The sequence below is a fragment of the Lagenorhynchus albirostris genome, chromosome 10 (genome assembly GCF_949774975.1).
Source record: "Lagenorhynchus albirostris chromosome 10, mLagAlb1.1, whole genome shotgun sequence".
In the NCBI taxonomy this organism is placed as follows: domain Eukaryota; kingdom Metazoa; phylum Chordata; class Mammalia; order Artiodactyla; family Delphinidae; genus Lagenorhynchus; species Lagenorhynchus albirostris.
The window spans coordinates 74,226,190-74,251,488 of NC_083104.1; the positions used below are offsets into that span (position 1 = coordinate 74,226,190).

General features: G+C 46.7%; 1 protein-coding gene across 4 annotated transcripts in view; it reads right to left on the minus strand.

The window, feature by feature from the left end:
* CLIC5 (chloride intracellular channel 5) overlaps positions 1 to 25,299 on the minus strand; it is a 110,533-nt gene that overhangs the window by 9,620 nt on the left and 75,614 nt on the right. For 2 of the 4 annotated variants that reach the window (XM_060163041.1, XM_060163040.1), the window contains exon 5: positions 5,515 to 5,699. In XM_060163041.1, the coding sequence (XP_060019024.1) occupies positions 5,515 to 5,699 (185 nt within the window). Of the gene's footprint in view, positions 1 to 1,649; positions 1,894 to 5,514; positions 5,700 to 25,299 lie in introns of all 4 variants that reach the window. The other 2 variants (XM_060163039.1, XM_060163038.1) reach the window with 2 other exon arrangements.

The following is a 25,299-nucleotide window of genomic DNA, read 5'->3' on the forward strand; positions in this document are numbered from 1 at the left end:
ATTCCCATTTTACAGATGAGAAAAATAAGGCAGAGAGAGGTTAAACAAGCAGGGAGGGATTCAATAAAAAGTTGTATTTAATCTTTACCATCTTGTTATCCGAACATCAGACAGAGTGCATCTAGTGTCAAACGTATATGATCACTTAACTTTAAAGCCTGCAGATCCTTTGCAATGAGCAAACTGGAGTCACAAGAGATTTAGTGGTTTATACAATATTACACAGGAAAATAATTCAACCAGTATCTGTTATCTATAATTTTCTATTAATCACTAATATTTATTACAGTCTCTGCTGTCTAATCCAATTCTTTCCACTTTGCCACTCAGCCTTATGTAAATGATAAAGGAATAGCTCTACTCAGAATCCCTCCTGTGCCAATTATTCAGCTACTGTTGCTTTATCTCCAGACCTACCGGTGTAGCTGTACCGGCTTCTTGGTGATGCTGGGACTGGGACTGCAAGCCTTACCTCTGCTTTGCCGGCAACTCCCGAGGCTATGACAACAGGGGGTGCTAGAGAGAGGCTGCGCGACTGGAGGAGGGAGCAGGGACTGGCCCCTTCCTGTGGGTTTCCTGTTCCTATGAGAGTCTCCTTTTCTCCAGTAGCAGCAGCTGAATCCGGTTTGCCATTCTGCAAACGCTCACAGGACCCGTGTCCTCACACCAGCTCAGAGAGGCCAGCACACAACAGTGAGCCCACCACCGAGCTTGGTCCCAGCCCCACAGGCCTCTCTGAACCCAGTCCTCAGCCCCAGCTAAGCAGCACCCCACCTCGGAGGTCCAAGGTGTAGCTCTGTGGGATCCCTCATGGAGTTCTAGGGGTTTTTTGTTCTTTAATTTATTTTGTTGAAGTGTAGTTGACTTACAATGTCGTGTTCATTTCTGCTGTACAGCAAAGTGACTCAGTTATACATATATATTACACATTCTTTTTCATATTATTTTCCATTATGGTTTATCCCAGGATATTGAATAGAGTTCCCTGTGCTGTACAGTAGGACCTTGTTGCTTATCCAGTCTATGTACACTAGTTTGCATTTGCTCATCCCTAACTCCCAGTCCGTCCCGCCCCCACCCCTGCCCTTGGCAACCACACGTCTGTTCTCTCTGTCTGTGACTCTGTTTCGTAGATAAGTTCATTTGGGTCATATTTTAGATTCCACATATAAGGGATATCATATGGTATTCGTCTTTCTCTTTCTGACTTGCTTCACTCAGTATGATAATCTCTAGGTCCATCTATATTGCTGCAAATGGCATTGTTTCATTCTTTTTTATGGCTGAGTAGTATCCCATTGCATATACATATGTACATATACGTATACACACATATATATATATTACATCTTCTTTATCCATTCATCTGTCAATGGACATTTTAGGTTGTTTCCATGTCTTGGCTATTGTATAGCTCAAGTTTGGATCATCCCAACCTCTTCCCTCTGCCCTGCTGCCCTGAAGGAGGAACCTCAAGGGACATTTTGGCTTCCTAGTTCTTAGTACTTCTTCATATGAAATTATCTCGGTTAAAATAACTGGTTTGGGGTGGTCACTACAGAAGCCACCTGGCAATGTGTGTCTAGCATAGGTGTGGCCGATAACGCAGGGGATGGAATCAGGGTCCTTCGACAGAACCCTCTGCTCACTGCAAGACGGCGGCTCCTTGGGTTTGCTCGCGAACCTACAGGAAAGGCTGTCTTGGGTAATGAGAAAATCCATGCAGGGCTGGAGGTTCCACCAAGGGACGCAGCTGGAAATTGCCAGAGTGAATGAAAAGGGCCCATACGATGCAAAGCGATGCAGCCCCTGTGGAAAACAGTATGACGTTTTCGCAAAAAATCTAGAACTAGAACCACCGTATGATCTGGTAATTCCACTCCTGTTTATACCCTAAAATAACGAGAACAGTATTTCAAAAAGATACATGCACCCCAGTGTTCATAGCAGCACTATTTACAAGAGCCAAGACATGGAAGCAACCCAAGTGCCCATCAACAGATGAATGGATAAAGAAGATGTGGTCTATATACAATGGAATATTACTCAGCCTTAAAAAAGAATGAAATAAAAAAATAATAATAATTAAAAAAAAAGAATGAAATAATGCTATTTGCAGCAACCTGGATGGCCTTGGAGGGCATTATGCTAAATGGAAGAAGTCATACAGAGAGACACAAATCATGTGTGTTATCATTTATATGTGGAATCTAAGAAAGGGAACAAACTAGTGAATCTAACAGAAACAGATTCATAGATACAGAGAACAGACTAGTGGTTACCAGAGGGAAGGAGCAAAATAGAGGCTAGGAGATCAAGAGGCACAAAATACTACGTATAAAATAAGCTACAAAGATGTACAATATGGGGAATACAGCCAGTATTTTATAGTTAACTGTAAGTGGAGTATAACCTTTAAAAATCATGAATCACTATGTTGTACACCTGTAACTTACATTGTACATGAACTATACTTCAATTTAAAAAATGGGAAAAAACAGAAAGAAAAAGCCCACAATGAGGTCAAGGCATCGATCAAAAAATATTTTTCAAAAAAAAATATTTTTCAAAATTATAAACTGATCCGTGGGGCAGCCTCAAGTCTCTACGTGCTGGAATGCATTTTCAAGTTTTTAAAGCATATATATATAATGTGAGCTTGAAAACGGCAGAGATGCACCTTACGAATATATATTTGTATTTATATATATAGCTCCCTTCCTGTTTGCTTCAGCAGCTGAACAGGTCCCTGTGCCACGTGAGGGTCCAGGGGCCGAGGGTCCCAGGGGCAGCCACAGGAGTCCCGTGTGTCCCTCCCTGCCCGGAGGGACCATGACCTTGGCCAGAGCTGGTTCTTTCCTCACATGTTGGCTTGTGTGGGGAGATGAGAATAGAAGGCAGCCAGGCAACGAAAGTTCAAACCAGGCTGTCCGTGAGCAGCGGGGCCAGAGCAACTCAGCCTCCAAGGATGCAGACATACCGAAGGAGAGCCAATGAGAGAGAGAGGGAGAGGACGCGCACGGCAGAAGCTCTGACGTCCGCAGGAACGTCCATGCTCATGTTCTGAATTTGCTTTCATATGAAAACAGTTAGCTCCCCCAGCCCAGATTAAGTCTTGGCGTCTGAAGCCAAAATGGAGGTCTGACTTGGCTGCCCCTTCGCGCTTTCCACACTTCAGAGGTTTGCCAGGGCTCTGGGATCTGATAAGCTGGGTCAGCAGAAATCCAAGAAGACGGGAGGTGAGGCCCAGCCTTTGTCCCCTCGCGGGCCATCTTCCCTCTGATCCCCAGCTCCTCCAAGTAAATGACACACTGAACTTCATCCCAGGACAGGAGTGTAACTTAGTCGTCCAGGGCTGGAAGGAACTGGAGAAACCAGAGGATGAAGCTTGAGGCCTGGAAGATCCATTTGTTCACCTGATCAGACACGTGGTTCTTGAGTGGGTGGTCAACCCACGCGTGAGTGACAGGAGGAGGGACGGAAGTGAGGGGAAGAGGCGAGGAGGAATGTAATCCACATCTCTTCTTTTGGGCATGAGAGAAATGATTCCCCCAAAGAGTAAAAGGCCTGGCCCAACTCCTGCTGCACCCACGGGACCAGAACTTGGGTCTCCGGACTTCTAGAACAGGGTTCTTTCCATTACCTCATTCTGACAGTGTGACTGATAGAATCATATCACGCCTAATGGTGCCACTTTTTCCTCAGGAAATGAGAACAAAAGATGTTTTGGAGGTGGGGAGGGCGTGCAGTAATGAATAACTTCAAAGACATAGCTTGGCTGGACCTACCAGTGACCATGGGCTTGGCCCAAACCCAAAGTGTCTTCTTATTAATAGACTGAATCTGCTCTGCCCATCAGCCCTGGCAAGCATGATTCTGTACCAGCCTCCAGCCCTGACGTGTCCCGCAGGAGCACCGGTGTGTGCACAGCTAACGTTTCAACTCAAGCTGGCGTGTGTTCTGATTGGAGGGCTCTGATTTCCAGCTCAGGACATCAGCTGAAAACCAGTAGGCAGATATCCAGCTGATAAATGATTGAATCTGGTTCTCCTTAGTGACAGGTGGAAAGAAACTGGGGATCACAAGCTAGGTGATCAAATGGTCAATCAATGAGTATTTATTAAAGGGCCACCATGTACCCACCATCATGCTTGGAGAAGACCTGTCCTCACAGAGCTTTTTGTCTGAGACAATAAGATATTAACACATATAAACGTAGAGAGCAGTCTAGCTCTACGATCACACTGTAATTTTCTCTGGTCTGGTGAGAGTCAGAAAAGGATGTGATAGAAAACAAACTATGGTTACCAATGGGGATAGTTGGGGGGCGAGGGGTGGAGATAAATTAGGAGTTTGGGATTAACATATACACACTACTATATATAACATAGATAGACAACAACAGTATAGCACAGGGAACTATACTCCATATCTCATAATAACCCATAATGGAAAAGAATCTGAAAAAGAATATATATATATAACTGGATCACTTTGCTGAACATCCGGAACTAACACAACATTGTAAATCAACTATACTCCAAGAAAGATGATTTTAAAACAAACAAATAAAATGGTTAAAAAAATAAAAATGAAAAAAAAGGATGTGAGAAGAAGTATTAGTGTAGAGAAATGTGGGAGACACAACTGCTGTCTTCAAATGAGACGAAGAGAGCAGCCCTGTTTCGTGTTGCTCCAGAGAACCAAGGGAGCAGGGAGGCACGTTTGGGCTCCATATAAAGAAGGATGGTTTAATAACTGGAACCGTCCAAAATAGTAGGGCTGGCTCAGTAGGCAGAGGGCTCTTCATCATCAGAAACGTGCAGTCACAGCTGCACAGAAGCCTGTCACAGACACACAGGAAGGGGTCCACTTTGGGGTGGGAGATTAGGGTGACCTCAGAATTTCCCCCTTCTTTCCAATTCTCAGATCCTAAGGCTGGTATAGGAAAGGATTACACTGCAGGTTAACTGTGATCAGTAAGTGCAGCAGTAGCAAGAAAATCCAGCTCTTCAACTGGTAGATGAGGAAGATGGCTGCCTGCCCCAGAGAGTGGCTACAGGGAATCAGAAGGTGCATCTGCCCACAAAGAAAACATGCATATGAGGGCACGCTTAATAGAGATGTCGGGGTGGAGGTGTGGCCAGTGAAAACCTATGAGGAAGAGGTAAGGAAGAGGCCTGTGGAGTGACAGGACTATATATAACAGGACAATAATAGCAACTATTATCTATCGAGCCCTTACAATATGGCAGGAACGTTCAGGCCACAGTTAGTCTCCCAACAGCCCTAGTTAAACAATACATGCCTATGTTACAGGTGTAACCTGGAGCTCAGAGAGGCTATACAGCCAGCATGCCGCGGAGGCTGACTTGGGGTCCTGGTTCGCGTGACTTCCGAGCTCTGACTCTCCGTCAGCAGGCGGCACTGCCCTCGCCTCACCTCCACAGGTGACCCGGGCCTTTGATGGAGCTGGACCTGGGGAGCATCTGCAGATAGATTAAGCGTTTTTACCTTGACCACGTGGAGCTTGGGCAGCAGGTTGCAGTCGGCCAGGGTCAGCTCGTCTCCATCCAGGAACTTGCGCCGGGAGCCCTTGTCATCGTCCCCGCAAGTGCTGGAGTCGATCTCCTCCGGCAGAGGGGTGCTCAGGTAGTCATCCAGTTTCTTCAGTGCCTTGGTCAGGCCTCGCTCAAGGGCTGGCGTGGGACAGCAAAAGAAGTGTCTTTAGTCAACCTTCCTGCCGCTGGAGACAGCCACGGGGTCTTCAGAGCAAAGGAGCTTATCCAGAATCCTGTCCGCCTCATGATACTGGTTCCCCCCATACTACAGAGTACCTGACAGCCACGTACACGATGCCATAGAAGAGTATTAAACAGCCTGAAAAAGCAAACCTTAACCAAACAATAAACATTTGCTCATCCTTTTTTTTTGGAAAAGATCATATAAATACAGAAATACAACCATCAGGATATCTGTCAAAGCTTGTACAGTTCCTCTCCAACAGATGCAATAATAATTGTCAGTTTTCACTTTCTTCTTTTGCTCATCTAAATCTTGCCGATATTCCGCAATCAACCCGCATAATAAGTTTGTAGAAAGAAAGAACTATTAAATAAGTAAACAACAACTGCAGAGAGGTCCTAGGACAGAGATAGGCACCAGATTTGGGGGCAGCCTTAGCTATGGCTAACCCAACCTCAGGAGGAGAGGTGTGAAGGCTTCCAGGAAGACATGACATACGACAGTGAGCACCCATGTCCGGGGCTGCCCCCAGGGAACCAGCGGGTATCAAGGAGGCATCCTTGAATTTAATCTAGAGGGGTTGTTCTAAAAATCAGAACGGTCCAAAATGGAATGGCCAACGCACCGGGCAGCAGGCTCCACCAGAAATGTGCAACCCTGCCTGCATGGAAACCTGTCGCGGATACAGCTCAAAGGGTGAAAATCCGAGGGAAGACAATGCGGCAGAAGATTTTTCCTGTCTTGCCCCAGTGACTATCTAGCAAATAATTCACTTACGTATAAGAACAGAACAAAATACTCGAAAGAGCAGCTATAGAAAATCACTATCACTCAGAGTCATTCCACCCGAAATCTCACCGACCACTCCAGTCAGAGAACCCTAACCTAGAACCTGTCCACCGGAGCGCTGGAGGAGATGGCTAGCCAGGTCATTGGCCAATGCACCTGTCATCAGCCCACCCTCCAATGACTGTTTTTTCCAGACTCTAGTTTAGAGATTGACACCGAGACAGTGGGAATCAGGCTGGATGTTAATTTCAGCAGCTAAAAGGAGGGAGCTGCCTCTGGAGGAAGAGCCCAGAGGACTGTGCTCTCGCTCAGATTTTCCCCAAATGTGACTTCTGTTAGCTCCTCCTCGCATAACCCGTGTTTGTCTTTTCATAGAAAGACTTTGTCTGAGACAATGAAACGACACCAGCCCAAGATACATCAACTGAACGCTTACTGGAACATGTGAAAACAGGCTGGAGGTTGGATGTGGTTTCTCAACACTTCCTTCTCCCTGGCATTTGAACTTGGACTTCATCATCTGCTTTGTGTTTCCAGTTTGGGAGAACAGAGTGAGCGGGGCTGGGAAAAATGCTTGTATTCCCCTTAGTAATTGTCTAGACTGGGATGGGACGGCAAGCCTATGCAAGCGCACCAGCAGAGGGCGCCAACAATACTTCTTAGCACCCCAGCTCACCCCCACTGAAGCAGCTGTGATTTATACTGGGTCTCTTTGCTTCCACAAATTCCGCTACCCCTTTCAGTTATGGAGATGATGACAAAATCTTGATTCTAATGGAGAAAGGAAAAATCGGATAGAATGCCTGCTGAAATGTGATGAGCTGATATCACCCGAGGGAAAGAGACATTGATGGGATACGAGACATTGCAGGTTCTAACTCCAAATGCCCCCAGACACCTGAGCAGGTCCCTGCCCGAGTGCCCAGTCTTGGAAACGTGAAACTTGGTAAGAGAGGCCTAGAACAGCAACTGAAGCTCTTTGGGAGGATAGTTCTGGAGAAATTTCAACTCTCTCTCCAGCCGTCTCTTAAGGTGGAAGGGTAAAGTTTGGCAATGGGCAGGGTCATTGCCTTATGTTACAACGACGACACGCCACGTAACATATCAAGTCACGATGTTCTGAGGACATCTTCCGAGTGTCAGTTGCATCACTCGTGTTTGTGCATTTTTGATCAGGAACGTGAAGGCCAGAGTTGGCGATAATCACGGTAGAGAAAAGAGGAGACGAGGCAGCAGGGAAGGGCCCATGTGACAGAGCTAACCCTGTGTTTAATTTTTGACCCCTCCCAGGGTGAATTTACTGTGATGCTGCTGAGGCTTACCCTCCTAGGCCTTGAACTTGACTTTTCAAATTCCCTATTTATTGTATTGGCTTCCGACTCCACAAATCCTGGAAATGACCCTGATCCTGGCATTTACGAAGTGTGACGGTGGGCAAGTTCCTCAACCTCTCTGAGCATCGCTTTTCTCATCTCAACTGCAGGATTAAAAATCCCTAACTCTCATAAGGCCATCGGGAGGATTAACTCAGCCAATGCGGGGAAAGTGCGTCATAACTCAGCCAATGCGGGGAAAGTGCGTCACGCAGTGCCTGGCTCCTATTAGGACATCAGTTAATGACACTTACTGCCATTGTGTTACCAAACATGGCAGTCACCCCTGCTCTGTCCCTCACCCCACACTCTTGGTAGTATATTCCTCAAAAAATCCGAGGTACGGCAGAGCACGAGAGATTCTAAGCTCCGATTCTGAAGCCCAGTCCCTAGAAGGGGAAATTCAATGGCCTGCAGCTTGGCTTCTCTTACTGACTGAATGTCCAGCCACAGCCCTGTCCCTTACCCTCCCTCGGGATCCTTCTCGGTGACAAGCCGTGCTGAGAGGCAGGGCCAGAGGGAGATAGGAGTTCCTGTGTGCTAACACACTGCTGTGTTGTTGAATGACAAAGACCAGCGCCAATACATTCTCTGCTGCTTCTTTCCCCCCTACCTGCCAACTCATTCCTTCTTCTGACCCCCGCTCAATCTGGCATCCATAGAATTTAATGATCTCTTTTGGCTAATGGTACCCAGGTCATGAAACCGTTGCTGTTAAACTTTCTGCTCTGGTGAGAGTGAAGGGGATGTGAAAGAAACCAGAGCGACAAGAAGATGTTAATTCCTTCTGTGTTGGCATTTGAAACCCTCCCTCCAAAAGACTTCCTCTGAGTAGCAGGACGGCGTCGGGCGGGGAGGGGGGGGGAACCTCAGAGAGCAGCAAGCAAGCCTGAGGCCAGGGGACCCTGAGACCCGGGACCACTAACGTCCCAGGCACTGGATGGATCCCCAGTCCTTGAACTGCTTTCTTCCCCTCTCCACCCCACCCTTCCCGTAAAGATTTATTCCGTACCACACACAAACACACTGGGTGAAATATGTGATGAGGAAACAAGGGGAAGAGTTCGTAAATATTCTCAGCCATATGCAAACAATCTCAAATTTATTTTTCTCTTTTTTAAGGAGGAAAAAAAAAATCCACCCATTCCATGATCACTTCCAGATTCACTGAGGTTGATATTACATAAGACCCAATATTGTTTTCTCTTCGTAGAGAAATAATGACTTGGAAACGGCAATTTGAGCTAAGAAAATAATATACTCTTACCCGGGCATGGAGGCTGAATGGGGACCGGGGAGCCAAGACTCAGCCTCCAACGAGCTCTTGCAAGCAGGGCCCAGCCCCGGTTTGCTGGCATGCTTTGTGCAGCGGGATATCAAGCAGCAAAGAGCCACGCAGACCCCGGGGGCTCAAAATTCACTTGGAGCTGAGCGATGTCACAGGTGGCCTTTGAAAGGACAGGAGCAGCCCTGTGGGCCCAGGTTGCTATGTTTTCAGTTTCTCGTGTGTTATTTTTCTCTGGCACGTGAACTTGCAGACAGGTAAGAACCAGGGGTCCACCTCTGATCACGGTCCGCAGCCCGGATGGGGGTCTGTTCACCTCTCCCGTGGAGAAGGAGATGGTGGTCACTGGGAGCCTACCCCAGAGCGGGCACCCTGGACCCTGCTGTGTTCCTTTCCCTGCTCGAAACCTGTTCCCCAACACCGGCACGAAATACACTCACTGATGTTCTGAAGTGGACCAGGGGTGTTTACGCCGCTGATCATTTAAATACACAACGATGTTATTGAGATGAGAGTTATTATTCATCCCCACTGAACAGATAAAGACATTGTGTCTTAGCCCCATCCAAGGCACACAGGCCTCTGCCAGCAGGCTGTCCAAACGACTCCTGGGCGTACCATGAAAAACGTACCTTGTTTTTTGTTTGTTTGTTTTGCGGTACGGGGGCCTCTCACTGTGGTGGCCTCTCCCGTTGCGGAGCACAGGCTCCGGACGCGCAGGCTCAGCGGCCATGGCTCACGGGCCCAGCCGCTCCGCGGCATGTGGGATCTTCCCGGACCGGGGCACGAACCTGCGTCCCCTGCATCGGCAGGCGGACTCTCAACCACTGCGCCACCAGGGAAGCCCTAGCTTCCAGCTATTTGATAACATATTTGTACTCTGCTATTAACGGGTTGATTTTAGCCATAATCTTTGGTGCTCTCAGTAACCAGGATTGGCTCTAGAAGGAGTAATCTCTGAAGAGAGAGCCTACCAGGGCCCTTTACATCATTCCTCAGTAACAAATAGCAACTCTGCCTGTACTCGGGGCCAGTGCTGTCCCATTGCCTCAGTGACAGCAAAACATCTGGGTGAAGAAAGAAATACATTTGGGTTTTGCCTATGAAGGAAGAAATATCTAGATATTGAGAAATACCTGGCTGACTGAATGAAGTTTTTATTTTCATCTTCTCATTTGAGACCATGTCAATATAAAGGATGCAAAAAAAAAAAAATGCTGCTGTGGTTTGAGGGAGACCACAACAGAGATGCTTCTGGCCATCACATATTCTTGGAGGGAAAATACAAAGATGGCCTCACCTTGTTGATATTTGATAGCTTTAAGCATGAATGAAAATGTGATGGGAAAAACAACAACAAAAAATCAAATAGAATTTACTATCACTTCTTCCTCACCTTTTGGAGAAAGAAGGCTTTCTTTAGAAACCAAGGGAGGTCAAATTGTTCTTCCGTGAGATGCCCAGGGCCAAAGATCCAGGAGACAGGAGTGGGTGGGGGCAGCAGAAAGGCCCAGGAGACTTATGGGAGGTGGGGGAAGAGAAGCGGTGGGCCAGGTGAGCAGAAACGTAGATGCTGTCATAAAGAATACAATTTTGAGGAGAGAAAAAGATGTTCTAAGGGCATATTTAGGACTTTCAGCTTTGTGACGGGCAGTGTAATTTCCTCTCACTAAACATCTGTAAAGATCTGAATCCCTCTTCCAGGTTTTGGAATTAGAGTCATGTAGCTTTTCTCTGTTTGCAAGAGTCCTTAAAGAGAGGAAGGTGGCCCAGTTATATCTGGGTTACATGAATATGAATGACCACATAGAGGGAAAATTATAAAGCAGGTAGAAACTGGGGGCCACATCCACTCTGATTCACAGTGACCCTTCTAGAACACAAAGCAGGTAAGGGGTGACTGATCCCCTGAGCCCCTTAACTCTTAAAGCCGTGTCTCTGCCGGGTCCTTAGACCACAGTGAGGCAGAAATGGCAGCAGGGTTGTAGGAGATGGGAACGGCTTTCCTTCCGGTTTGCTGGGCCCTTCTCTGCTGTGCCTGGGTCCTCTGGCTATGTTGGCATATCCCTGGTATCATCAGGGAAGGGATGGAGAGAGCCTGGGTCGGGGGTGTCAGGCAGCCCTGGACCATGCTGCCCAAGAGGGCCTGTGATGACAGGCATGATACCAGGCAAGGTGGTCCAGAGCTCCGGTGTTCAGGAGACCTGGGTTTGAATCCTGCCACTTGTTCTACAGAGTCTGGTGGGACTTAATGAAACATCATTGTTATTATACTAATTATGATCATTATTATGGCTGTAGAATGTAAGTTTGAGGATGGAGCAGGGACAGAGTGGGGAAAGGATGAGAGCAAGAGATAAACTCAAGGCAGAAGCTGGCTGTCTGAAGTGAGGCTTATCCCATCACCCCAGAACTTCATAGGTCCAAGGAGAATCGAGGGAGCTCAGAGGGTGAAGCCCACTCCTGCATTCCCCAACATGCTCAGGACCCCAAGTCTCCTGGAATCATTTCTTTGGGTTGAGCGTTTTTCTCTCTGGGCTCTTTGGGTGCGTCAAATATTCTTGGTTTGATGGTTTGGAGAATTCACGTCCACTTTGGCATCAGACCAGGAATGGTGGACTTGGCCTCACAGAGGGGAGGATGCTGTCAAATGGGCTCTGTCTGTGACGGGCTCATATGTGGGAAGCAGTTCCCAGGCCCCCATTTCTAGGCACTGGTGAAAACAGGAAAGGCAGAAAAACAGTGCTTTATGAGAAAGCAAAGAGCAATGACAATTTCAGCAGACCCCCTAGTGTTCCCTTGTGTGGCGTCCCCTGGTCTTGAGGAGAGTCTGCAGCTCATGCTGCCATGAGTATTATTCCTCCATTCTAGAAGGGATTTTGGCCTTGAATGAGACGGACTTTAAATGGCAAATTCTTGTGGTTCTTCCAATAAGAGGCCAGTAGATAATTCTCTACTCCCAAGGCAGGATTCAACTCTTACAACTACGGGTGGATTGGGATCTAGGACATCGTTGGATGCCTCCTTACCCCCCTTTCGTGGAGCGAATCACCGAGTGAATGGGGCACTCTCTGACAGATTTCCAAAGAATTCCAGAGGATCTTCCTTGAGGAAGAGACAGATCCTCTGCATAGCTCCCTCCTCAAACCCTGCAGGGCATCATCGTGAATAATCATCTTATTTATACAGCTCCACAAATCAACTTCATATTTGCCCTTTGTTCAGAAGTATTATTCCCAACAACAACAAACAACGATAACAAATATTTTTCTTTAAGAAAGATGAGTCTTTGGCAATTATCTGGCTGTGTTTAAAACACCAGCGTGGTAAAGAAGTTAGGACAATCCAACATGCCTTTCATAAGCTATGATTTTAAAGTATGAGGGGAGGTATGGATCACATAGACAATTCCAGATTCAGATAATTTGCTAAATCTCCTAAAAGCCACAGTAAATTTGAAGAGAAAGATTATCACTTAGCTCTTCACATGTAGGTTTCCTTTTGTGGACACAGTCTGTACCATGTAAACGCCCCAAATGTTTATTTATGAACAGGAGGAGAAAGAGAGACAGAGAGACACTGAATGCAGCCAGCTGAAGAGGAAAATGCAGAAACTCACCAGGGAGGGTAAAAACTAGCTGGAGCCGCCAGGAGGGAATGTGGTCCGCATTAGGGAGCCTGGCCCCGACTTTTGTGACGGGGAGGTGGCGCCCCCTACTGGCTAAAGGAGATTCAAAAAAAAAAACTCTTCTGCAACTTCCACAGGGAACACGTATGTGTGTTTTCTATTAGGCTTTCCAGAAACTCATAAATGGTTGTAAAACCCATTGTGCTAATAGGAAGAGCGACATAAATGCTGACTAAAGCTATTAATGCTGGTTGTAGTTTATGCAGCGGACTGACTCAGGCTGAAAACTGGGAGTTTTTCTACAGTGACTTTCCAACAGGTTATTTTTAAGTACCAGGCCATAGATTAGCTGGAGTGTTGATGTTCAAACATTTGGAAGGAGCTGGTCAAGGGAGGTTCTAACTTTCTCAGTCATCTGTTCCAGCGTTTAGACCTAGAGACTTTCATTCTCAACTCTCAACCCCTCCAAACAGGCTGAAATGATTTAACCACATTCTGTCTTGCTTCATCCTCAAATGGCCACATCTTTTATGTAAGAGCTATTAACAGCTTTAAAAACGGCCACCCTGCTGTCACAGCTCTGTATTTAAATGATTACTGGTTCTAGTCGTTTTGTGATTATAAATTCCTTTCCCGTTGGTCCATTCTTTCATTTGTTAAACGGGTATCTATGGAGCGCCCTCTATGGGCCAGGTTTGGGACTCCTAGTCCCCCACAGATTGCTGAGTTAGGACTCTAGAGGTGAAACTGGGATGGTTGGGTATATATAGCGAAACACACATGGTAGTTGTTCAATCAGTATGTGTTGTTTTATGAGTTGATTTGATCCCAATTTCCGAAATGACCTACCTACTCTTGTTCAAAAACTCCGTACCACATGCATTTTCAATAATGAAGTGTATTAAATGTATATACTGTGCCCAGATCAAGTGCACAGACCATGGGACCAGCTGCTTGGGTTGGGACCCCAGCTCTGCCACGTACTACCTTAACCTCTGGTGTCTCCGTTTCCTCATGTGCAAAATAGACATCATAGCACAGCACACCTTATAGGGTGGCCGCGAATAATGCCTGCAGAGGGCTTGGGACAGCGCTTGGCAGGCAGTAAGTGGTCGTTATGTGTAGTGTGTGATGATGCTGGTGTATAAGGATCAAAGCTACAAAACAGCTAATAAATTCTCAGAGTTGCAAGGAAAAGGAATGTTTGATAAATATCGTGCTTGACTGGTCGTCTGCCTCGAGAAAGTCACCCCGGATGAATTAGGCAGAGTCTTTTTTTCTTGTGTTCAGCTGGTCCTTTCACTCTGACTCTGCTGCCGTGACCACAGTCCCACCAGAGCGGGCCTTCTTCCTAACAGTCATGCAATGAGGCAAACTTAGAGGCTAAGATGAGCGGGGGTTGGGGGTGACCGACACTTTTGCAGGATTTTCCAGATAGGCCACAATAACACCCGCCCCCTCCCTTGCTCAGAGCAGATCTCTGGGTGCCTGCTCTTGCCCCCCCATGGATTACAGTCTGGGGGGGGGTGGAAACTCTCCACTGTGTATTATAACTTTTACTAAACAGCTTTTGCTACGTGAGTCTTGTATTTTCTAAAGTTTGAAGTAAGAGTATTGCAGATTAAGTGTGCAATTTTATATTTCTGTTGCCTAAAACCTAGGTGGGGTAATGATTCAGAATTGGTCAACCCCAAGGGAGAATTTGAAATAGTATGCCTTTTTTTGGCATGGATAGCTGAGATATTTTCACCGCAGTTTTTTTAAAAAATCATACTAAATTGAAAGTGAATTATATGCAAGAATTCACTCTTACCTTCTTTGTTACCAAGAGAACCCAGATTTTTTCAGAGTAGCAACATGCTGGGTCACAAATACTTATTTTCCCAGACTCCCAGACTAGAGGAGGCCAAATGATCAAGTTCTTGCCAATGAAATGTTAAGTGGAAATTGATGGATACGCTTCTGGGAAAGAAAAAACAAGACATAGCTGGCAGTGCCTGAACTCAGATGTAATGTCTGGAAGTGGAGCAACTATCTTGTGACATGAGAATGGGAGTCACACACTCAAGATGGAGAATCAGGTGCTCTAAGGAGCTGGATGCATGACTTCTTGAAGAACTACAACTGCCTGGAATTCTCTCTTCTCTGGACTTCTTGTGATGTGAGAAAAGCAAACTCCTATTAAGAAGTAAACGTTTATAAAGATAAAGAATAAAATGCCTAGGAATAAACCTACCTAGGGAGACAAAAGACCTGTATGCAGAAAACTATAAGACACAGATGAAAGAAATTAAAGATGATACCAACAGATGGAGAGATATACCATGTTCTTGGATTGGAAGAATCAATATTGTGAAAATGACTATACTACCCAAAGCAATCTACAGATTCAACGCAATCCCTGTCAAATTACCAATGGCATTTTTTACGGAACTAGAACAAATAATCTTAAAATTTGTATGGAGACACAAAAGACCCCGAATAGCCAAAGCAGTCTTGAGGGAAAAAAACAGAGCTGGAGGAATCAGACTCCCTGACTTCAGACTATACTACAAAGCTACAGTAATCAAGACAATATGGTACTGGCACAAAAACAGAAACATAGATCAATGGAACAAGATAGAAAGCCCAGAGACAAACCCACGCACCTATGGTCAACTAATCTATGACAAAGGAGTCAAAGATATACAATGGAAAAAAGACAGTCTCTTCAGTAAGTGGTGCTGGGAAAACTGGACAGCTACATGTAAAAGAATGAAATGAGAACACTCCCTAACACCATACACAAAAATAAGCTCAGAATGGATTCTAGACCTAAATGTAAGACCGGACATTATAAAACTCTTAGAGGAAAACGTAGGAAGAACACTCTTTGACATAAATCACAGCAAGATCTTTTTGATCCACCTCCTAGAGTACTGGAAATAAAAACAAAAATAAACAAATGGGACCTAATGAAACTTCAAAGCTTTTGCACAGCAAAGGAAACCATAAACAAGACAGCCCTCAGAATGGGAGAAAATATTTGCAAATGAATCAACAGACAAAGGATTAATCTCCAAAATATGTAAACAGCTCATGCAGCTCAATATTAAAGAAACAAACAACCCAATCCAAAAATGGGCAGAAGACCTAAACAGACATTTCTCCAAAGAAGACATACAGATGGCCAAGAAGCACATGAAAAGCTGCTCAACATCACTAATTATTAGAGAAATGCAAATCAAAACTACAATGAGGTATCACCCTCACACCAGTTAGAATGGGCATCATCAGAAAATCTACAAACAACAAATGCTGGAGAGGGTGTGGAGAAAAGGGAACCCTCTTGCACTGTTGGTGGGAATGTAAATTGATACAGCCACTATGGAGAAAAGTATGGAAGTTCTATGAAAAACTAAAAATAGAATTACCATATGATCCAGCAATCCCACTACTGGGCATATACCCAGAGAAAACCATAATTCAAAAAGACACATGCACCCCAATATTCATTGCAGCACTATTTACAATAGCCAGGTCATGGAAGCAACCTAAATGCCCATCGACAGACGAATGGATACAGAAGATGTGGTACATATATACAATGGAATATTACTCAGCCATAAAAAGGAACGAAATTGAGTCATTTGTTGAGACGTGGGTGGATCTAAAGACTGTCGTACAGAGTGAAGTAAGTCAGAAAGAGAAAAATAAATATCGTATATTAACGCATGTATGTGCAACCTAGAAAAATGGTACAGATGAACCGGGTTGCAGGGCAGAAGTTGAGACACAGATGTAGAGAACAAACGTATGGACACCAAGGGGGGAAAACCGCAGGGGGCTGGGGATGGTGGTGTGCTGAATTGGATGATTGGGATTGACATGTAGACACTCATGTGTATAAAATTGATGACTAACAAGAACCTGCTGTATAAAAAATAATAATAAATTTTAAAAAAGAAGTAAACATTTATAAAGAGTGCTTAGAGCAGGGCATGGCACATAGTACTGATAAAATGCTACATAGGTTTTTGCTAAGTAAAATAAAATAAATATTTGCTTTAGGTTCTGTGATCAGGTTTGTATTCTATGCAGCCAAACACAACCATTGCCAGTACGCATAGATATTGCCAATACTTCATTATTACATTATTATTCTAGCACCTTGGGCAGTGTCTGGTACTGAATACGTATTTGTTGAAAGACTGAGCTATTCAGTAGGGTTTGAGGGAAGATGAGAGGCCCTAAATTGTAACCCCATGTCCCCCTATGTGTATGCAACTGGCTTCCTGTCCTTGGAGGACCTAGGGTGGCTCCCTTCTTTGTGTGCTGAGAGCCCTTGGTTTCTGGGGGATGGATGCAGGGATTCCATTTGCTTGGCCTGGCATGCCCTCTTGCAGGGTCATCAGAGCCAAATGAGACGCAAAGGCCGTCACCAATCCGCAGCCCCTGACAAGCGACGCAAGCAGTACGGAGGCCAGGGCCGGACCTGGGCAGAGTGTTGAGGAAGCTTGCTTTGAGATCTCCACCGTGGAAACAAAACATGGGTAGCTGTCAATGCAAATGCCAGCGGGCATGTGACCATCAGAGTTAGGGCTGGGCAGGGCGGTGCTGAGAAATCATTGGGTGGGACCCTCTTCCCTGGAATATTCAGGAATGGAAGGCGTTCTGGACATGCGCACAGAGAAACGCATTTCTTACTACGATCCAGATCATTAAATGCTTCTTCAACTAGGAGTTCCTAGAAAAATAGTTTGACCCCTGGCTTCTGGCTGGAAGAACACTAGAAGTTAGTCTTGGGCGCTCACTCTTCCCGCTCTTGGTGATGTTTCACCTTTAACACCGAATATAACGTTCCTTGAATGTAGTTATAAAAATGAGGGTGAGAAGAAAAATACCATTTAAGCCAACACCACCACCCACACTGACAGTTTTCATGGGGGAACTGTTCAGATTTTTACACTTTTATTGATTGGTTTTTTTGTTTGCTTGTTTTTTGCGGTACGTGGGCCTCTCACTGTTGTGGCCTCTCCCGCTGCGGAGCACAGGCTCCGGACGTGCAGGCCCAGCAGCCATGGCTCACGGGCCCAGCCGCTCTCGGCATGTGGGATCTTCCTGGACCAGGGCACGAACCCATGTCCCCTGCATCGGCATGTGGACTCTCAACCACTGCGCCACCAGGGAAGCCCTATTGATTGGTTTTAAATGAGGTTTTTCTTTTTTTTTTCCTATCATGATACTGGATTTAATAGAACAGGGGTTATATAAGCATGACATATTCTCAGCTGAGAGACAGTTCTAGCCCTAGAGTATCATAAAATTTAAAAGGAGACTGGGAAGTGTCAGGGGTAACCAAGAGAATGGAAAGGGCTGTACAGTGGGACAGGCTTAAAGGTGAGTGCGGGATGGGCTGGAACAGGAAGCATCCTGGAGGAAATGCTCCTGACACGGGTGAAGCACGGTCAGCCCTTCCATCCTCTCTCAGTAAGTGAGCAGAGAGGGTTGGGGGCATCTCGAGGTGTTTGGGATATGGTTCGTTCATTCATTTAGCAAATGTTTATTGAGCACCTGTTCTGGGCTAGATGATGAGCTGGGCTCTGGGGATGAGGATAATGAATGAGACACAGGCAGCTTGTCTCCATGGAGACTGCTGCCTAGACCCTACTTGCCAAAGCTCCCTCCTGGACCAGCAGCATCAGGAGCACCTGGGAGCCCTCAGGCCCCACCCTAGACCCACTACATCAATATCTGCATTGTCACAAGACCCCTGGGGGATTCAAATGTACGTTCAAGTTGGATAATGGTCTGGATCACAAGGCAAAGTGAAGCGCCACTTGAGCCTTAAGTCCTGAACTTCTGTGTCTCTTTAGTGCATGAGGCTTCTCAGGCTGAACTCACCAATAGGCTGGAGGCGGGTTGGGATGCCTTCCGGAAAGACAGGTCTAGAGCAGGGTTTTAAAGAAAGCTAGAGGTTTTAAAGTCAATATTCTGTGTAGCAATTTTGGTTTTCAATAAATTATCCTCGGGACTTCCCTGGTGGTCCAGCCAGTGGTAAAGAATCTGCCTTCCACTGCAGGGGAGGCGGGTTCCATCCCTGGTAGGGAACTAAGATCCCACATGCCGCGGGGCAACTAAGCTCGCGTGCCACAACTACTGAGCTCGGGGGCCTCAACGAGAGAGCACGCGTGCTGCAAAACTACAGAGCCCACGCTCTCTGGAACCCACGCGACACAACTACAGAGCCCAGACGCTCTGGAGCTCGCGTACTACAACTAGAGACAAGCCCGCACGCAAAAAACGAAAGATCCCTCATGCCTCAACAAAGATGTGCGTGCCGCAACTAAGACCCGACGCAGCCAAAAAGGTAAAGAAAATAAATAACAAAAAAAAGAAGGAAGAAAATAAAGTATTTTAAATAAATGAATAAATAATCCTCTCTAAGTTGCTGATAAATACCAGACTGGATTTAACCCCAATTCTTATGTTATAGTATTACTGGTTTGTAGCAAAAGAGTTTAAAAGCTGAGAAATGCCTGGTTTGCCCTACGTCCATCGCTGGCTCCATCGTGTCTTCTGAACAGTTTATCCACGCTTCAGCTTTTCTCATGTGAAATGGAGAGAATGTTGCCCATCCTGCCTGGATAAGATCACGACAGATTTGACAAGGAGGATTCATAATTGGGGTGAATGTGAAGTTTTGGTTAGAAGGGTCAACCCACTACCTGGATTTCACATCTTGTCATTTTCAGCCCCAGCTCCACCACAAATGGGGAGCCCATTCTACGTGCTCATTTCCCCAGAGCCATTCTCCACCGAGAGTCAACAGAGAAGAGGGGGACTTTTCCCTCAAAGCTACGTTCTAATCACAGATGAGAGACTATGAGTGCAGTCACCGTATAAACCAACTACAGCCCTCCAGACCGGTACGCGCACAGTGACATGTAGACACCTGCACCCACACGCACCCCATGCTTCTGTGGTCTGAACACCATGGGGCTTAACGGCAAAGCTACCCCATCGTGTCTTGGCACTAATACAACTTTACACGCAAGCACTTTTTTTTTTCAGATTAATTGATCGATGACCCTGTTTATTTGAGGAGGCGTGTAATGGCCATAGCTGGCACATAGAAATATCAGAACACACACTAGCTGTTTGTGTGTGTGTATGTCTGCATGGAGGGGGAGAGAGAGAGAAAGGTAGAGACTGAGTTCCCACGTGCAGATTGTCTAAGAGTCTGCATCCGTTGCACAGGATAAAGTAACGGTAGCCCGAGGTGCAAGAGCACTGAACTCGTGTTCGAATTAGTCATTTAATGTTCCTTATTCCCCAGGCCTTGATCCGAGGCCAGGCCAGACCAGGCGAGCTCGTTCTGGTCAGACGGCGGGAAATTCCAGCACATGGAATGGTGTTGGTGGTCTCAGCTCTGCTGCCGGGAGCCCACACAGCTAACGGCGGCTCTCTCCACTAATGAATGCGCCCACCCACGCAGGACCCTGCTTGCCATCCCCCTTTCCCCCTCCTCCCTCCCCAGGCCTGCCGCCTTCAACAGCCCAATGCCACCAACCGCCTTCCTGAAGACTTCATTTCAGGAGCAACATCTGTGAAATTAGACATGGCCACAGCGACGGCCTTGATCATACGCCAAATCCAAGACCCTCTGGAGGGATGCTCTGGGCAGCCGCTGTAGGTGCCAAAAGGAATTGTTCGACCCTTCCCCCCCCTCCGGCTCTTAGCCTCAAGGACCCTCCGCGGGTGTGAAGACAGCCGAGCATCTCTGCAGGGCGCTCCACACCTCGGAGGTGGGTCCCACCGAGCCTAGGTGGTTTTTCCTCGTAAGACTGTTAATCAAAGCAAAACGGTAACCCAACAAACAAACAAACGAAATACCCCAAGTTGGCCCCAGGCACGCAAGGGTGGCCAAGGAAGGCAGCCTGAAGGGCTCCTTTATGACCAGAGGCGTTTTTGAAATGAGACAGCAGTGGCTGCTTTGTGAGGAAGTGGGAAGACAGTCCCCCGCGTTACCCTCTGCACTGTGGTAGTCCAGGGACCACCCCGGAGATGCCCTCGTGATAACAGCTTGGGCTCGGGCCTCCTTCCAGGGAACCCGTTGTCCCGAGTTGGACACAGCTATCTTCCTCCAAAAGAAAACGTTGGGGTTTCTTATAGCATAGATCTGGAAGCCCACGCCACCTCAGGACCTCTGTCTCTGAGCAGCACGATTACAACGCACGTTCCTTCTCCTTTTGACATATTGCCTTAGCTTTCATCTCTGAGCACGAGGTTGAATAAGGGAGGGTCGTGCCCATCCCCTTGGGAAGGCCTGGCCTCCAGCCTGGGCCCACCGTGACCTGGGGCTGAGGGCAGAAGGGAGGAAGAGGTGAAGGAAGGAAGGGCCTGGGATGGAAACGGTTGGCTTGGAATAATAAATGCACACTGGCTTCTGAACGCGGCTTGCCACATCCTGGGGAATCTGGAGAAACGCTCCACCCCTGCCCCCCACAGAAGCTGGCTTTCACGAGGCTGCAGGAAAAAGCACAGGGGGCTTTGATAGTAAGGGGCTTGTTAGTTCTGGGCTAACGGCCCTCCCAGACCGCTCTGACTCCTTTCAAATACTTTCCTACTTTAGGTCAAGGAAGTTCATAAAAGCAAAGACTGGAGGTGATGGAGTGGGGAGAGGCAAGGGAGGAAGAAGTAGTTGATGGAGGACAGCTTATCACCAGGCAGCCAGCGACCTCTGGAGGATACATCAGGCCTGGGACACATGCCCCACCCTGGGTGCAGGGGACAGATAAAGCAAGATGGCTTCAAGCCCCGAAGGAGACCTGGCGTCTTCTGGAACTCCCAACTAAAGCTCAGGATAACCGAGCCCCTGAACGCAGAAGATGCTTAAAAGTCCATAGGCTTCCTTACACTAAAACATGAGGAGCTCTCCCTCGCGCTGATTCCTCCACCTGCCAGAAGAGGGCAGCACATACTTCTACATTACCGGGAAAGCTGGACTGCCCAGTCCAAAGGGTGGGTACCATGGGATCTGGGGGAGGATTCATGAAATGAATAGCAGAAGCAGTAACAGCCATCACCTATTGGTGCCTACTGTCTGAAGTGCTTTAATGCATGCATTCGTTTAACTAACATAACAATGCAAAAAAGGACACTATTATAGTCTCTATACCAGACATGAGGAGGATGAGAGGCATAGAAATTAAGAGAACTTGCTATTGTAGCCCTGGACTGTCTAAGACAGAGCTCAGCAAATTACAGTCCAAGGGCCAAATCCAGCCTACTGCCTAGTTTTGCACTGCCCTGAAGCTACGAATGTTTTTTACAGTTTTGGATGGTTGGAAAAAAAGTCAAAAGAGAATAATACTTTGTGATCCCTGAAAATGTTGTGAAATTCAAATTTCAGTGTCATAAGAGAAGTTGTAGCAGAGCACAGCCACGCCCATTGGTTTACGTATTGTCCGTGGCCACTTTATTCTTCCAGCAGCAGAGTTGAGCAGTGGCGACATCCTGCAGAGCCTGAAAAGTCTAAAAGTTTGCCAAACCCTGAGCTAAGAGATAAGCACTACTTGTTTCCAGGCAGGAGAGACAAAGGGATATGGGGTTAGGACAGCCATCCCAGAGGGATCTGGAAGCAGTATTGACCTCAATTCGCTTTCCTTCCAACAGGGTAGCTCAAGGTCAAGCAGAAGGGAGGGTTTGACATTTCATGCTTAGCCTCTAGGAAGTAACAGAATGTTAGATTTAAAAAGGGCTATGGGAGGGCTTCCCTGGTGGCACAGTGGTTGAGAGTCCGCCTGCCGATGCGGGGGACACGGGTTCGTGCCCCGGTCTGAGAAGATCCCACATGCCGCGGAGCAGCTGGGCCCATGAGCCATGGCCGCTGAGCTTGCACGTCCGGAGCCTGTGCTCCGCAATGGGAGAGGCCACAAAAGTGAGAGGCCCACGAAAAAAAGGGCCATGGGAATTGCCTTCCATATTTCATCGAGACTAAGATGCACATTTTTTCACATTTGACATCTTCGAAATCAGACTGCGTCTTACCATGAAAATCTTAGAGTTTAAGTGAAAGCATTTTTGTTTACTTGAAGGCACATTTTGTTTCTTAGTGGTACTTAAAATAAGTGTCTTATAATAGTCGACCACTTAGGTTAGGAAAAAGTCCAACCTCTGAAGGTCCAGTCTCTTTTTGTACCCTTCCGTTGACGGGACCCTCTCTTCTTTAGTTGGTGGCCCATTCTGCAGATTTAATTGTAAACTTCTTAATATTGAGCTGAAGTCTTGTGATCCTCAATTTTCTATACATCCAATGGGGATTGTCTTGTTTAATATATGTACTTAAGGGCTCTTACAGATCTTATTAAAAGGGAGTGAGGGGGCTTCCCTGGTGGCGCAGTGATTAAGAATCCGCCTGCCAATGCAGGAGACACGGGTTCGTGCCCCGGTCCGGGAAGATCCCACATGCCGCGGAGCGGCTAGGCCCGTGAGCCACAACTACTGAGCCTGCGCGTCTGGAGCCTGCGCTCCACAACGGGAGAGGCCCTGACAGTGAGAGGCCCGCGCACCGCGATGAAGAGTGGCCCCTGCTCTCCACAACTGGAGAAAGCCCTCGCACAGAAACGAAGACCCAACACAGTCAAAAATAAATGTAAAATAAATAAATTAATTAAAAAAAAAAGGGAGTGAGGGGCATGTGCTAGGGAAGAGGCACTTTGATGCAGGGGCAAGCATGAGCAGAGCTGGACGCAGGAGGAGTCTGTGTGTTGGTCTGATGGAGCCAGGCAGGCTGCGGACAGGGGTGAGCTCATGCGGACACGAGCCTGGGAGAACGTGGCAGGGAAAGAAGATCGCCAGTGCTACAGGCAGATTCTTTTTCTACTAGCATCCACCCGGAGCATGGCCCACTTCGGGGGGCACCTCTTAGAAGAGAAGACAGGAGTGATTTGAAGATTCGGGCCTGAATGGAGGAGGGAGACAAGGAAGGAGTAAGGAATCCAGCTGTGGCTGGTTTGATCAAGCTGCCTTTCCTGAGGGCTCCGGGAGATGCTGGGGGCGAGAGAGGCAGGATGAGAGTAATTGATATTGTGTTGATAACCACGATGTAGGCCTTCAGTCACATGTCCATCTAGAGAGAATGACCAGCCCAATGATGAGATGAGCTCACCGAGGTTTCTAGATACCCTGAGGGTCTCTTCTTCAGGATACATGGCTGTGACTATCAATTTTCTCAGAATAAACCCAGGGCGCCTGCTACCTGCTTCCAGGTCCCAGGAAGTGAAGCCGCTGACACAAGCCTCAGGAAGGGAGGAAACCTTGATCCTTATTTGGAAACAGAACCAAGACTGCTCAGAGAAGCTCATGGCTAATGGAGACTCATTTGTCTGGTCAAGGATCTGGGGCCAGGAGGTGGCAGGAAATGTGATGCACTTGCCTTCCCCTCCCCGCCCCCCACAGTGGCAGCCAGGTGTGGATTTGGACTGGGGACCAAAAAGCCAGGTGCTTTTCATTTGGAGACATATGTCCTGGATTTTCTGGGACAGTACTGATTTCTTATAATTTGATTATTTTCAATGAAGGCAATTTGTTAGACATGTGATTTTTCAGTTTGGAAAATATGGCCACTGCACTTACAACTAATAAAGGTCAACAGCTAGAGAGACAACTCAGTGCAAGCATGGGACTCTGAACACATAGCACTGGGGCCAGCACATCATGGGTGTCCAAGGAAGGGGCTTTAGGACTTTATGTAGGAAGTTAGAAGTATCTTACTAGGGCAAATATTTTAGCAGGAGTATGTTAGGATATCCCAGTGTCTTCCATAGCTAGAAAGGGGGACATCTTTGCAAACACAGCACAGGGGCCCATCAGTCATAATAAAAAGAGACAGGCATGACCCAGCAATTCCACTTCTGGGTATTTATCCAAAGAAACAAAAACACTAACTTAAGAAGATATCTGCACTTCCACGTATGCTGCAGCGTGATTTACAATAGCCAAGGCATGGACATAACCTAAGTGTCCATCAACGGATGAATGGATAAAGAAAATGTGATATATATGTGTATACACACACACACTGGAATATTATTCAGCCATAAAAGGAGGAAATCTTGTCATGTGCAACAACATGGATGGACCTAGAGGGCATTATGCCAAGTGAAATGAGTCAGAGAAAGACAAATACTGTATGATCTCACTTATATGCGGAATCTGAAAACAAAACAAACAAAAAACAGAGCTCATAGATGACAGAGAACAGATTGGTGGTTGCCTAAGGCAGGGGGTGGGGAGCAAGCAAAATGGGTGAAGGGGGTCAAAAGCTATAAACTTCCAGTTATAAAATAAATAAGACCTGGGAATGTAATGTACAACATGGCGACTATAGTTAATAATATACCGTATTGCATATTTGAAAGTTGCTAAAAGAGTAGATCTTAAAAGTTCTCATCACGGGCTTCCCTGGTGGCGCAGTGGTTGACAGTCTGCCTGCC